This window comes from Daktulosphaira vitifoliae, unplaced genomic scaffold (assembly GCF_025091365.1).
Source record: "Daktulosphaira vitifoliae isolate Bord-2020 unplaced genomic scaffold, ASM2509136v1 Scaffold_2, whole genome shotgun sequence".
NCBI lineage: Eukaryota > Metazoa > Arthropoda > Insecta > Hemiptera > Phylloxeridae > Daktulosphaira > Daktulosphaira vitifoliae.
The window spans coordinates 44,076,033-44,092,339 of record NW_026099573.1 but is presented as its reverse complement, the minus strand read 5'-3'; the positions used below and the strand labels follow the sequence as shown (position 1 = coordinate 44,092,339).

The window sequence follows — 16,307 nt, the reverse complement described above, 5'->3', positions numbered from 1 at the left end:
TATCTAACTACATACTAGTTGTGATCATTAGACGTATGATTGAATAAAAATTAGTCAAGTGGGAGTTGAGAAAAATGAATGACAAAAAAATATTCCTAGTTTCACATCAAAGTTAAAAAAATTAACACAAAATAAAATGTGATAAAGTTTTGGACTACCTTGTATATATACTATTTTTAGGATAAAATGAGTAATAAACATTTTTATCATAATGCATATTATTAAAAAGCAATTCAAAATGACAATATATTTTTAAAAATTAAGAGTTTACACTTCTAATAACCTAAAAACCAGTCCATAAATTGGTTGATTAATAAGTTTAATTAAATCAATCAGTCATCAATAAACAAAAATACAAAATTAAAAAATATTACAATAAAAATTTATTGTATTAAAAGTTACAATTCAAAGCAAAAACACAGCATATCTAAAAAAAAATAAAAACATGACTTAATAAGTATTAATTATGAATAAATACTTATATTATTAATTGAAATGCCAAAAAGCAATATAAATTAATGGTAGAATACAATATCAATAATCAAACAAAATGTTTGGTTACATATTCTTACAAAAAAAAAAAAAAAAAATATATATATATATATATATATATATGGAAGTATAAATAGTATTACCATAGTTACTTAATGTGACATAAAGCCGTAGAAAGAATAAATTATGTAATACAAGTATATATAATATAATGTGTCATAAAAAAAAAGTGTGAAAATACATGTGCTAAATAAAATTATGTATTTTTAACATCCTCAATCAAGAAGACATACTTTCATCCGAGTAACAAGACATATATTGACATCAATAACTGAACCCCAAAAATCTATTTAAGGAATTAAAAAAAATATATTTTATAAATTACTAGAAAGTTAAAAAATTTTCTCAAGTTCTATAGAAATACAATAAATGGCTTGTTATTAATTGTCTTCTTTATTGAGGAAGCCAACATTTTTTTTCATTGTAAAATGGTAACGTTCTTTAGAATAATTTCTTTTTTATGTGACAGTTAATGCCGCACGCTTAGGTGTAGTCTGTTTTGTCTGAAGATTACCAAATGAATCATCTGGATTTTGTTTAGAGCTACGCATAGGCGGTGAAGGTAAAGGGCCTAAATCAATATCTGCAACTCCACTATCTCGGTTGTCTGAGTTACTATTGCCCGACCTGAAAAAATCATAGTGAAGTGAGCGAATGAAACACATATTGAGATTACTTAAGATTTTACCTATTATTATGACCATGCCTATGACGTTCAAGTTCAGATTCGATTCTTAAATTTTCCATTTCATCCATTTCACAGATAGATTCACGGATATCTTCAACAAACTTACAACGATCATGATCGTTTCGTGCATTGAACGTAATCAATAAATGATTATCGAGCCGCTGAGAGAGTTTAATACCAAATTGATAATCTACAAAATAATTGGCATACAAATAAAGAATAAATATAAATATTAAAATAATAAATTAAATAATGAAAAGATTGGAACATTTTTGAAATATACTGAAATTGTTTTTCAACTTACGAGGCAATTGAAACAAAGAAACTGTTAAACCATTCAATGGGAAACTTTGGCGGAAAGTATAAGTGACTGAATTTTTCTTTTTGGAGAGAATTTTGGTGATGACTAGAAGATCGTTAAATAGAAAAACTTCCCTTTGATGAACACCAGGGCGTTCTTTTTTATAAATATCTATGACTTCATACAATCTACAATAACATACTAACCGACGATGGGGTAACGCCAAATTCTAAAAAAAAAAAAATAAAAAAAAAAAATTAATAATATAATAGTGCGTTTTTGTGTTTTTGTACATTTGCATTTTTACTTAATATTATTCATTATATTTACGTCCTTTTTTTTTTTATATTAATTTTATATATTTTTTTTATATTTAATTTTTTATATAATATATTATAAACTATTGGCTTTCTAAGATTAGCCTACAGTATTTTTGAAGTAATTATAAGCAAGTAAATTAAAGAAATAAAATTTCAATTCATTCTATAACACAGATTCAGTTCATTATAACTAATAAAATCATTTATTTTAACTATTGCAATGACATTATTGATAGTGATAAAATAGAGTCAACATTATTATAATACAGTTACCTGTATCTGCAAGGATCATGGACCTAACAACCCCACAAACCTTAATTAATTCAGTGAGGATTGTAACACGTACCACTGTTTTTAGCCGGTCATGACTTTGATTAGTTGGGACTGGTAGACCTGGACATACTTGTTTGTTAACAATGAATAAGTCCCCCTATTCCAGCCATACCAAGTGAATGGGTTGCTAACTTATCACAGGGTAGTTAGCCAAGAGGTTAAGTGACCGTTGAGATACACTAGGCACCTGGTGCACCACAGAGTATATAATAGCCTTATCATAGTATCGAGCTCTACTATGGTGGACCTTTATTTCTCGATTACTCGTCGGAACTATATGGATAAAAACATAAAAATACCAAAAAACAATCAACTTGGGACAAAAAGGGATCCTACAGACAACCTATCGGAATGAGATTGTAAACTGACGGCTCTTTGCAGAAAAATCGTGGAACTTGAGAGTCTCAATGCGAACAACAGGGCAACTGTTGACAATTATTAGAGTAACACTAAGCGATAGTAAAAATATTATAGTAGCTTTAGACCCAGGTAGGAACCAACAATGCTTTTTAATTATTACAAAAGTGAAAAATTAGAATTCATCCTAGGTATGGATGCTAATGCTCTCCACACTATTTGGGGAGCACTGACATCAATCAAATAGTAGAGGTAATAATGGATCTACTACTGACCTCAGTATACTGAACAGAAGTAGCAAATCTACCTTTGTATTCAGGAACAGGCAAGAAGTCATTTATCTGACAGTTTGGTCAAAAGGGTTACTTCAAAAGATAAAAGGGTGGAAAGTGTCCTCTGAACGTTCTCTTTGTAATCATACATGATTTTCTTTGGAGATAAAAAAAGTTAAAACGAAGTTCTGTAGAAACCAAAAAAAAAAAACAAACTGGGATAACTACACGGCAGATCTTTCACATGACCTAAAAAAACCTAGTTTAGATTGGGGTCGAGAAGGTACTAAAAGGGCTGCAAGTATCCTACAGGACTCCATTGTCTAAGCTTACAAGAAAAACTGTCCTTTAATAAAAAAGAAAGATACATGGTAGGTGTAGCTTGGTGGAATGCTAACCTGTCTAAATTAAGGAAGAGTTCGCATAAGCTCTAAATAAAGCGATGAAATCAGGTTTGGAACAAAATTCCAAGTTCCTTTGGGCGTCTCTATAGGGACGCCCAAAGGAACACAAATCTGTATTGAAAAAATCTAAAAAAGGAAGTTGGAAGAAGTTCTGTGGGGAATTACAACAACTTCCTATAGAAACTAGACTTCTGCAATCACTAAGAAATGGACCAAACAAAACAATTAAGGTAATACTACTGCCAAACGACATGTTCACCAACAATGATAATGAAACATTATCACATTTGCTGAACACATACTTTTCTGGCTCAAAAATTAACAATAGAGAACAGTCACATGATACACAGGGCAAAAAAGTGACTTGTGCTGATTGGAAACTAACCAGGAGAGTGACAACCTCAAAATCACTCATAAGTAATTTAAAAAATGATATGGAAATTATAAAAAAGATCTTACTAGCATTAAACAAAATCATCCTACCATAACTGTCATACTAAATATTTCTATGGATGATATAATTGCAAAAATTTAACAAAAATAAGCAAAAGTCAAGAACATCATTGCATATAACGTAACAGAATCTAATAGTACAGATATTAAAGAAAGAATAAATCATGATATCAAAATATAGTTATAGATAAAATTAAAGAATTTACAAAATAGCAATTTGATTCCTTAAAACTCATAAGACTTGGTAAACAAACACAAAGAAAAATTTGGCATATCAAAATAGTTAGTTGCAGTAACACGAATTTTATTGATGTACTGAAGGTTCCAAAAACATAAATAATCGAAATAAAATATATTTTCAAAATGGATTGACAAAAATTCAGCAATAGTAGCTTTCAATTCTTCGGGATGAAATAAAAACTAGAAAAAATATCGGTGAATTAGATTTCACAATAATTCATAAAAATACAATACCTAAAATCATCAAAAAATCAATAAACAATTATATTTCATCAGTATGTAAAATTCTATCTTTATTATTCAATCAAAACTTAAAAAAGGGTCAGATAAAACTAGATGATTCTGATTTACAAATTGTATAAATATATAATTATTATTTTAACTGAAACATGGCTTAATAGTTAAACATCTTTAGAGTTGAAAGAAATTGAGCTTTTAGGGGATTATCGAGAGGAAGTGGTGTTTGATAGAAGTCAACAATAGCTACACAGTTTTAGATAAGGATTAATTAGCTAACTATTTTGAACTAATAGCTGTAATGATAAATCATCATACTTTCAATCAGAGACTTATTCCAATTTCAGTTTACTTGTGCAATAGCAACATTATCACACTTAATTGACTAAATTTGATTAATAAATTAAAATTGACTAATTTGCAAAAAAATATCATTTATCAATAACAATTATTCTAAATAAAAAATTATTATATGTGTTGACTGGAACCTACTTTAAGTTTTTTGGGATATAAATCCACTACATATTAATAATTTTATACCAGAAGACCACATAATAATTGTTATTACTATGCATATGAATTACTTACATCAGTTCTCAACATTATAAAACTAATTATTACAATAGAACTTAAGACCTTGTATTCTCCAACTCAAAAAAGATGTTAGGGGAAAGCTGAACCATTTTTTATTCATTATTGCTATTGTTTTTATTATTATAATTATTGTGTTATATTTTTCATTTTTAATCTACGTGTCAATTATATATTTCTAAAATTCAAAGGGTATTTAATAAATAAATAAATTTTGTTAACTATTATTTTTAAGAAAACGTACTGGTTTTTTTCCAACTATGGTTGACTGTACTTTCATGACTTGAGTAACGTGATCTGACCCTGGTTTAAACTCATTGGTTTTTATTCTTTCATAAATTCCGACTAGCATATCACGGTCAATATCTCCACAATCATCAATGCCTGAACACGAGATACAATACTAATGTTATTTGAAAAATAATTATAATTGAAATGTTTACTACCTCTTAAATTTTTTATGAAGTCATTCATCTTCATTCGACGTTCAGGTTTTAAGTTTGGAGTGTGTAAATCCGTATTAAGCATTATGATCGCAAATGCTAAGATAAAAACCGTGTCTAAATTTCTCAACCTTGCAACAACGTCTCTATTGCAGTGGCAATATCTATGACTGAACACTTCAATGAGTCTTTCAATTTTTTGGGCTTCGCCAGGCATTCGGAAAAACGCTTGAAATTTTCGCAAAGCAACGTCTACTTGCATACCAGAGAGGTCTATTTCTTGAGCAAAATATCTGTAAAAAAAAATTACAAAAAATGAAATGGAGTTTACAACGACTCAATTTCTTGCTTATGATTATATTTACTCCAAGACAGCAGCATTGAATGGATTTTGTAAATCGCCCAAGTACTCTCCTATCATTTGTTTGCTCAAACCTTTTCTTGATATTAAGAATCTCGCTACAGCGTGTGGAGAATTGTCTAAGAATCCTTTACATACAAGGTATATAATTCCTTTGGATGGTTTTTTGTTGAACAGGTTGAGTCCAATACGATATTGACGCTTTCTTATCACATCAGATACCTTAGAAAAAAATGATTAGTTTTTACAAAAAGAATTGCCATAAATTTTGATTAAAAACATAATATTTTTGTGTTTACCTGCGATTTTTTATTCCAGGACACAATGGAATTTGACAACATTGAAGAATCGACTGAAGAATTAGTTTGGTTAATGGTATGTGATTGACTAGAAAGGCTTCCATCGCTGCCTGAAGATTGTACACTCGATAAGCTACCGCTATCAGACATTTTGTTGATAGTGTTAGAGGGTAAATTTTGATGTTGGTCACGTAGTGAACGAAAAGATATTGACGAAGTTCGTTTTGGAACTTCAGGAGGAACTTTATTCTTTGAAATATTCGAAGCGTACACAACTGAATTTACGTTGTACACACACGACGATGGAGACATATTGGTAGCATATTGGTTGCAACTCTCTTGTCCATACAAATCGGAATCACAGTGACTGCTAGAACACAGATAGTTTGGCATTCTCTGATGACGCGACATTTGACTAGAAATATCTTCCTAAAAATACACGCAGATAGAAGAAGGCAGTTAGCATATATTTAAATAAACAAAAAATTTGATATGATATTTCAAGTATTTTCAACTTTACATACTTTCATATTATTATAGCTATAGTTATGTGAATAATAGTGAGAACAAGAAGACTCTAAATCGTAATAATAGTTTAAATCACAACGTCCGGAACGAGATCGTGGAAGAGAATTACATTTTGTCGGTGAATAACCAGACTTCTTTTCTCTTAGAGACCCTGATCGAATGCTGAACTGACTATCATGAGATCGCAAACTTTGAGTTTCTTCCAATCGTTTGCTCAACCTTTTTTCAGCTTTTGCCATGGCAGTGATATGAGCAAACTTTTTAACCAACATGTAATGACGGAACGCTCTTTGTATGACTAATGCAGCTTGTCTTGCTCTGTCTCCACCATATTTCCTCTCAAGCAATTCAATCTGTTTCTCTATTAAATCTTGCGACAGTTCATATCTATAAATATATTACAGAAATATCAAAAAACATCAAGTATTATAAATACCAAGTAGTAATTTAATAAAAATATCAATGAAAACTTACGATGCAGTCGTATGAAACGGTTCTGGTTGAACAATATTATTTTTGGTAATGGTATCAGTCCAGTGATTATATTGATCACATTGATTTAGAAAATTTCTATTATTGCTTTTGTCATATTTATCCTCCCTAAAATATAAAAAATAAACATTTTATGTAATAAATTGCATTACAATTTACATCTTATGGTATACAGTACAGCTTTGGTAATATAAATGCACATATTACCTTTATTAAAAAAAGTAAAACTTGAATATCAAAATAATTAATCACCAATTGTAACATGGCCAAACTATTTACATTTGAAGTTTTTTAATTATACAATAATAAACGAAAATAATTATTAAATAGTACTTATATGCCTTCCTACAAATGAAGATTACAACTAAAAAAAAAAGAAGATATTTAATTATCTTTAACAATTTATGATCAAAGTATCTTCTGTTTTTTTTTTTTGTTATCTTCACTTGTAGGAAGGCAAATACGTATGGATAAGGTTAACATTCCTATCCGTTACATCATACATAATTTTCTTTTTTTCCTTCTAAAGGCTAAGCCTTGTATAACCAACTGGATTGGTATATATACTCGGGAAATGTAAAGTGCAGTGGTTTTCCCTTTGCCTTCTGCACTGGGAACGTGGTGCTCTTTTGCCACCGTAGAAGCGCACGCATGGTCACCTATCCGTTCACCTACGGTGGTAGGTGCGGCTTAACACTAGAGTTTTGTTAACAACTAGTGTGACCACCGCGCCACACCATACCCTACATACATAATTATGATATGATATTACTGTTATGGGAAAAATGACAACACTAACCTTAAAATGCAAGTTAAAAATATGTTTTTGCATAAAAAAGAAAAGAAAAAAAAGAGGAAGATTACGCATTATACTATAATAATATTAATTTAATTAATTAATATTATTATATTAAGAGTTTTTTCTTAACAATCTAAATATCAATTGTAATTAACTTTTAACAGTATGGGGTAATATTGTAAAAATATTTTAATTTGTGTTTCAAAATGTACAATTTTCTCAGGGTAGAATGCAAGTAATTTTTCAAAACCATAACACACAGTGAATAATTTTAATACCTAGTGTCCTGTAATGTCGTTCTTTGATCGTACAGTTCAATATCAAATTTAAGGCGACTAATTTCACTGAGCAACATGTCTCTTTCATTCATAACTAAGTTTAGCTGGGATCTCAGTTCATAGATTTCTTGACGCTGTTGGTTGATAATTTCCATACTCTGTTCCAGAGAAATGTAATTACTACTACTATTGGTAGCGGTACCACCATTGATGCTGTGCACCATAGGTTGGGTGCAACCCACTCCATTTACGAACTTTTGCGATCTTTGCTTTTTGTTGTCACACATTTCTCAACGACGGTCACATCGGTCATTTAAATGCGGCCCTTTTGACCCAGGCGGTCAGAGAGAGACGCCTCAGACTCCACTGCAAAATCGACTACTCCTGTACCAACATCATATTTATCTTGACGGTAGGCCACATTATTATTAAATCTAAGAAAAACATTAATAAAACACACAGAGTTCAAAATCGATCGCAACTCGACTAAATTAAAACGATTCTACACAACAGTTGTGTAATGCAGTGGCATTTACAATTTATCCAATAAAAAATTGTTTTTGTTGCATACGCTACATAATAGAGCACTTTACTAGTCATAAGTGTTATCACGTGCCCACTCACGCTCGCTGGGAGGGATTGAGGCGGCAACCGCCGCCGTTCCATATAGTACGGCCGCGGTATACGGTAACCTTGATGATATCCCCTCCACCCGTGACAATCGTCTACTACCGATTTGCCAATGTTTAATATACCCGCGGCAGCGCTACTAGTTCGAACAATAATCCATACACGGCGTAGTCCTTACAGCAAAAGCTATGTCCTTTTTTTGCCACCACTGCGTCTGCTGTATCGCAGTTCACATATCCATATCGGGACATCTGTGAACCGTATCTGACACCATTCTCTGTAGAAAATAGCGACGTGTACCGTGAACGGTTATGTCTGTCACTCGGTTTATACATAACAATCGGTATAAGAATCAACCTAGTTAAAAATCCGTAGGTGTAATATCATAGAATTACTTATAACCACAAAATTAATTTTTACATATCTCGACAGAAAGTTCATCCAATATCGTTAAAGAAATAAAAGGGTGATAAATTATTACATTATGTTTGAATTACAAATTAAATTAGAATATTTCGAGTTATTTCAATTTAAAGTGTAAACACGTCGTTTACTATTAACTTCGTTAGATGTTGTTGGTATTAATTTTACTATATGTTTTTTTTTGTGTCTGTGAACGCTCAATGTCAGCTCTCGCTATACAGATTTTGATGAACAGTATGTCAAAATATTAAAAATCGTATCTAGTCCAAGACGACGTAACCCTCAATTATTGAAAAAAATTCCCTCGTTCCATGTAAACGGGGGAAATGCCAAAAAAATTAAAAATTTACAAATCCCTAATTTTCGACATTTTTTCAGTTTTTTTTAATTAAAATTACCATAACTTTTAAAAATGACCGAATAAATATAACAGTGTTTTATAGATACCTTAGATATTTATCTATCATTTGATATATTTTTGTGAACATTTGACCCTTTACCAACCCACAGGAAGGGTTTCAAAATGGTAATTTTTTCACAAAAAATTAACTTTATCAACTTAACTTTTGAAAATGTTCCGGAAAGACTGACACTTTTATATATACCTTAAATTAAAGCTTATGTAATATACCTTAATTTGAAAAAAAAATTTGACCTCTAGACTTGTCGTCATGGTGAAAACAGACATCAAAGTTAAAGAAAAACGTACGATTTCCGTGAAAAAATTCTCGATTTTCTTCTTCTTTTTCTTCGCCTTAATCCCAACTACTTGAAGTCGGCCACCCTTATCTTAAACTCTCATCTTATCCACGATTGATGCTACACCTATACTCCCTTTTATATGATCGTTCCTTATTCTATCTTTTCTAGTCACTCCACTCATCCATCTAAGCATTCTCATCTCTGCTACACTTATTCTCTGCTCCACTTTCTTATCAACCGCTCAATACTATGAACCATACATTATTGCTGGTTTCGCAACAGTCTTATAGAACTTACCTTTCAGTCTTAATTAGAATTCTCATATTGCATAACACACCAGACGCTTCTCTCCAATTCAACCACCCGCACTTAATTCTGTTTCTTACATCCTCGTCAATACCACCACTCTTTTGCACAACTGATCCTAAATACTTAAAACTCTCCACCTCTCCAATCACGTCCACGCCTATTGTCACTGACCTCCTCATTTCACCTACCTCGTGTTCTCCTTTGTCAAACTCGTACTCTTTATACTCTGTCTTACTCCTACTTAGTCTTAAACCCTTTTCTTCAAGAGTTGATCTCTAGCTTTGATTAATTTTTACTCTATGCTATCATATTAATACAATATCGTCAGCAAACAACATGCACCACGGCACTTCACCTTGTATTTCTCTAGTAATTTCATCCATCACTTTAGAAAATAGTTTGTATAGATATTAAAATAAGTCAGAACTAGCATTGGTATCAGGTATTTTGTAGAGATGCTGTAAAATATTTTCTGGCAAATGCCGTAATCCGAAACACGGTTTGCATAGAAACGGATTCAGAAGAAATTTTTAGCAGGAGGGATTTATTTTATCTTATACATTTTATTCATATAAAACTTCAGTAGCATTATTAATTTCTCCTGTAATCGAACATAATGTGTTAGATAAGAACTTAATAACTAGGTAATATTATAATCTAGTTAAATATTTAGGGTAGATTTGTTAGTTTTTTAGTACTCAAATTGGTTAAATACTAAGTTCGCTAAACATTATTAGCATCAAAAACTTTATAATTTCATACATTTTGTTAATTATATTACATATACCACACACATTTCAAAATGTAATGCACACTTCTAGTTATTATTACTAGTTAATACTAGTAATCTTATTTATTAATTTTAACCGTATAACATATATCAATAAGAAAATTATTTTAATACACATTAATTTTGATAAAAATTTCAAAACAAATTTAGTTGTTTGAAGGAAAGTCAAAAGACACCAAGATTTCAAAAAAAAAAAAAAAAAGAAAATGTTGTTTTCAAAGTAAATGTCATTACTTAATTAAAAAAATAATTGCCTTTAACTTTTAAATAAATATAACATCATAAAAACATTTTTACAAAGGACCCCGCAAATGGGGGCTTGAGGTGACTTTGCCCACAATAACTTTAGATAATTATGTATGTTGTACCAAGTATTTTTTAAGGCAGGGAGAAAATATAATTAACACCCACAAATTTTTTACTGTAGTTGCGCATATAATAACCTTTTGCGTTGAATTCATTACGAACTAACTGACGCTGCGTGGGGGGAGGGGTATGCGTTTAACGATGTTTATGGTATCGAATGCTGTAACTTAAATGTAGGTAGTGTTTGATAATTAAATTTATTTAATTTCACGCGACATTGAACTCTGTGCGTCTGCCGTCCGTGTGTAAAACGTTCATATAAAATACTTTTAATGCCTTTAGTTTGTAACAAACTAACTAAATGCTTAAAGCGACTCAATACTATTTATGATTCACGAAATGCCGTTCGATTGAAATTTTTCTAACTAAAATTAAACAAAGTTTTTCGCGTTATCAACCGTTAAGTGCCACAACGGAATCCGGTTAGTGTAGCATTAAATTAGAAATAGATAAATAAATTAGAAAAAAAAAATGACAAATGTTCAGAAGCCTTGATTTGATTATTCTAACGAATTGTGCAATTATGTCTCCAAAGCTGTCTATTTTTTCAATTTTTTAGATCAAGTATAATATATTTGATATATATCTATATTATATATTTATCAATATATTATAATATTAGTTTTGTTATAAGACATTTAAACGTTAATATCTCGCCATTTTGATAGTTATCATCGACACATCAGGGTTAGCCACGAAGTTACCGTATACCAAAGATTGATTATTACATAGCTAATATCAAACAATTTTAGAAAAATAACATGTTCTTAATTATTTTAAGCATTTTCTTTATAATATAAATAGTTTATTTTTCTTATTTTAATTTTAATCGATCCACTTTGGCAGGCACGGATACAAAGGGAAACTCATAGGAACCATGATCCCAAAAATTAGAATTTCTTAATGGGGAAGGGCACATAGTAAGATCTAAAAGAAACGTTTCTCGCATAATTTCGTCTCTTCGTTTTGGAGATGTATATTACTGGAGGGTGACACCAGTCCTGGATTGAAGGGTAGCCACAGAGGGGTCAAGATTTAGGTATCGGAATTCTTTTTAAAAGCGTAGAAAAAAAATGAAACTCGAATGACGCCTAAAGCGCATGGATCATCAGGGAATTAAAAATTTAATTTTAGTTTTGAAATCCGGTGTAAGATACGATTCTTACGTCCAACGACTACACTACTCTAGTTTAAATCCTTTCTGGAAAAAGAGGTTCATGTTTAATAATTATTTTATTATTAGAATACAATTATGAATTATGTATTTATATTTATATATAATTCTATAGTTATACATCAATTATGAATAATTAATATTCTAGAGTGGAATAAATTTTATTAAAAATGAATGCAATTCATACACGTAAGAAAACGTTGATTGGATATAGTTATTTCTTTTGTTTGTTTTTGGATAGAGGAACTCGAATACACGATCCGACCCTCCAGGTTTACCTTCGCAGGTCCTAATGCTTACTACACAGATTGACTAAAATTCCGTTGGTATTATTTTTTTAAGAAACAAATTACCGCGGAACATCATCTCTTTGGTCGCGACAATGGGGGTGACGATATTCAATATCAATTTACATCACACACGTTGTCGTGCGAATAACCAGTCGAGAAATAGATAGCTGTATCTCTCTATTCGTCACTTAAAGTAAAATACAAATCTAAAGTTACACGGCGCATCGTAATGTATCATATGTGTTCCGAACGCGTATATTAACCTAAAGGTCGCGTTGAACTCTCGTCGAGAGTACTTAACCATACGCCGTCGTCGTGTTTGACCGCTGCTTATCGGACTCGTGTCGAGATTAAAAACACGTTGCCGACCGTAGTCGTAAACAATACCGGCGGCAGAGGTATAAAAATACAATTAAGTGCGTACAATTGAGGCGATTCGGTAAAACCCGCGTGTGATCCAAAACGCCTATCCGGTTTCTGCGAAACCAAATTGATTTTTATTAAATTAAAACAAATCAACCGTTGTGTCGCTCTGTTGGTTCGAGTCCAAATACATACATATATATATTAATTTTATATTTACGTTGTCGGGCGGATTGCCAAGTTTTATTCGACCGACCAATCCAAACCGCCATGGGAGGAAAACATTCGAAGATGGACCCTATGGAAGTCGAGGTGCCGGAATTGCAAAATCAACTGAACCGAGATCTTTACCTGAAGCCGTACGAACGCGAATTCAAACGCAGGTAATGCACAGTTTGTTGTTATTGGAATTGTAACGACTCAACTTATAGTTACGATTATCAGTCATTCATTTGTGTTCATAAATTTTCTAAGTCGAAAAATGTTTATCACTGCAAGAGTAAACGTTTTTAAATGGTTAAAAAACAAATATTTGCGTGAAACGTCTCGTAACGGTTGTTCGTTTGTCTGACTATTTACTATATAGAGAAGTATCAGATTATTGAAATATTTCGAATTAAATTTATACGATATTGAGTAGATGAGTGTTGCCGACCACGTTCTAGCAATTAACACAAAGCTTATACGTTTCGTTATTAAAACTTATGTACTACTATACACACTATGCACATTTAAAATACTTAATAAATTACTGAACATTTTTTCAACTTCCTTATCAATCGAACACAAATGGAGTTGATTAAAAATCTTTCGTTGTATTGATAAACAATTTACAGGATTTTTTGTTAGTTTAATTGTAATTTGAGGCGTAAAGAGTTACTAGTTAAAATAATTTAGAAAAAAAAAAATGATGTATTCAATTTTTACTTTTAAATTTTAACTTATTTTGAGAAATTTTTAGCTATTAAATGTTTTTTTTTTTTGATAAAAACACGAAAATATAACTAGGTATTTCGAATATTATCGTTACTAATAATTAATAGTATACGACGAACTTGTCAATACATGAAAGACGACTCTGAGTCTGCTCGATTAGTAGTTTTGACTCGGTTTAATTACTGACAATGTATTTTTGGAGGGAACAAGTCTCGGACACGACGGGACTACCGCGAGAATTTATTTATATTTATAAAGCTACCTACACTCGATTTCTATTGGCGTACGATCAACATTTAAATTAATTAAAATCGCGTTCACTCTATTTAATGTTACAAAAAATTGTAAAATAATTGAAAATTATTTTCACCTTACTGATGCACTCGAAGTTTTGATTTATATTTTATGAATTATCGAGGTACGCCTGCTTTCTCGATTACTTGGAAAGAGTCAAGGAAGATTGCGACCTAGATACGTTTACCACTAGTTACAAAACATTCGGAATCCATATCGAGGAAGACGGATCTGTTCGTTGTCTAGAGTGGGCTCCTGGAGCTAAACAACTATATCTCGCTGGTGATTTTAGTAAGTAAAAAATGTTTGTGCAATTATCCCGTGCAATCTTACAACATATTGTATTTTTCTTAAGTATATTATTAGAATATCTTCTGTCATATCATAACACGTAATTATTTAAAACTTATTATTTTTTTTTAAATAATGGATGACGTGAGAGCTAAAGAGAGAAGGTGCAGTACAGGTCTAAAAATAGATCACGCTATGACCACTGACCTTGGCCCTAGTTCATGTCATAATATCTCTTGGATGAACTTTTTTTTTGACTGTCCACTGTAAGACTGCTCCAACTCAAAAATCACATTTTTAAGAGAGCTATTTTAGAAATTAATTGAATATTTAGCAAATTATAAAAAATGAGTGAGAAATATGAAAACAGTTTTGGGTATACATAAGTGTTAACATTTGATTGGTAATAAACTGATATAAATACATTAAATGTTTAAATGAGTCATGGTAACATATTGCAATTTTGAATTAGATTACTTTTAAAGTAATAATTTACTATTAAAGTATTATATAATACTAAAAAGTATTATAAGTAATATTCATAATTTTATACATTTCATATATATTATAAAAACAACAAGGTTAACTAAATTTAATGTCCTTTTTTAAAACAAAACCTAATAAAGCCATATTAGTAACAAATTTAAATAGTTTCAAGTTTTCAGTAATAAAAACTTTACTCTTTCATTATTTATAATAAAATGATAACTGTAATTCAGAGATCTATACTTAATATAATACATATTGATATTACACATGTGTGTTATAATAAACTCTCTTTTCTTACTGATATCTGTCAATTTCTAGTAATTAATGCTTGTTATAGTACGTTCTTTGTTTGTCGGTCTTTGAGTGCACACAAGTTTACATATTTCATTACATGATAATGTTTTAGCAGCAATAATTTTATCATTAGCACCAATATATGTTTTACCTGAATTTCTTAATTTTTTTTTACACATTTTTTACCACTTTTCTTTATTTGACTTTCTTTTTCTAGTATTACTTACTAATATAATAATATCAACAACTGGCAATTCATACACTGTCAAACTTATTTCTTTAAAATATATTATAAAATGTTATGTTATATATAAATAAATAAATATGTATGAATATTATGTTTATTTATTGGTTAACAGATTTTCAAAATTGACTAGAATTTAAATAAGGATGGATCATAAAAATTTAAATAATTACCTTTTCATTTTCTACATTGGGCAAACATTTATATATACCCTTTAATGCAGTTAAGTGACGGTTTATTTTGTAATTTTTTACTTTTATAGATTCAAAATTCTGTACATGGGTTGTACATCTGTTTTGTTGTACATATTTCATCTTTTTTATGCTCAAATTATTCTAATCAATGATAAATAGATCTCAGAGGTTATACAGAAATTTTTAAACAATTGAATTCTATTATGTTACTTTTTATTCTTCAATTTTAACGTTTTATTCTTCTCTATAAGGTACGATAGATAGAGTTGTGACATTCATAGATTTATCATAGATCTTAGTAATTTGATGTTCAGATTATTCAGGAACAAAGGACTCCATAGATTCCAAATCTAATGGTTGTTTTTGTAATTATCCACCGATTTCATAGAATTAAATTATATCTACAGATTTGCATCGAAACGTTTTCTACGATAGTGATTTTAATCACTGTCAGATTAAATCTATAGTGGACCCGACTATGCCACGTCCCCACTGTGCTGGCTTTTAGCTTCGATGCGAAGCTGAGAAGGTATTAATTTTACTATGATGTGTTTTTTTTTTTTTTTTTTT

At 30.4% G+C, this 16,307-nt stretch overlaps 2 protein-coding genes across 2 annotated transcripts in view; one reads left to right on the top strand and one right to left on the bottom strand.

Moving 5' to 3' along the window:
- Positions 1–609: 609 nt before the first annotated feature.
- Positions 610–13,352, bottom strand: LOC126899229 (IQ motif and SEC7 domain-containing protein 1). Its single transcript, XM_050673841.1, has 11 exons — positions 13,216–13,352; positions 7,949–8,382; positions 6,854–6,979; positions 6,376–6,766; positions 5,852–6,280; positions 5,557–5,774; positions 5,195–5,484; positions 4,993–5,132; positions 1,545–1,770; positions 1,241–1,430; positions 610–1,179 (listed from the first exon to the last, which is right to left on the bottom strand). Exons 2-11 carry the CDS (start codon positions 8,233–8,235, stop codon positions 1,011–1,013), a joined length of 2,466 nt encoding a protein of 821 aa, XP_050529798.1. The 5' UTR covers positions 8,236–8,382; positions 13,216–13,352; the 3' UTR covers positions 610–1,010.
- The window catches only part of LOC126899230 (1,4-alpha-glucan-branching enzyme), an 11,766-nt gene continuing 8,693 nt past the window's right edge, over positions 13,235–16,307 (top strand). Inside the window, exons 1-2 of the mRNA XM_050673842.1 lie at positions 13,235–13,378; positions 14,350–14,516. Coding sequence (XP_050529799.1) covers positions 13,266–13,378; positions 14,350–14,516 — 280 coding nt within the window. The 5' untranslated portion in view covers positions 13,235–13,265. The remainder of the gene's footprint in view (positions 13,379–14,349; positions 14,517–16,307) is intronic.

Excerpts from the sequence above, each read along its gene's own strand:
- LOC126899229 (XM_050673841.1), bottom strand. The coding sequence starts at position 8,235 with ATGTGTGACAACAAAAAGCAAAGATCGCAAAAGTTCGTAAATGGAGTG. Across the intron at positions 5,485-5,556 it reads TTCAATGCTGCTGTCTTGGA|ATATTTTGCTCAAGAAATAG; the intron begins GTAAATATAATC and ends TTTTTTTTACAG. Across the intron at positions 1,431-1,544 it reads TTCTTTGTTTCAATTGCCTC|ATTATCAATTTGGTATTAAA; the intron begins GTAAGTTGAAAA and ends ATTATTTTGTAG.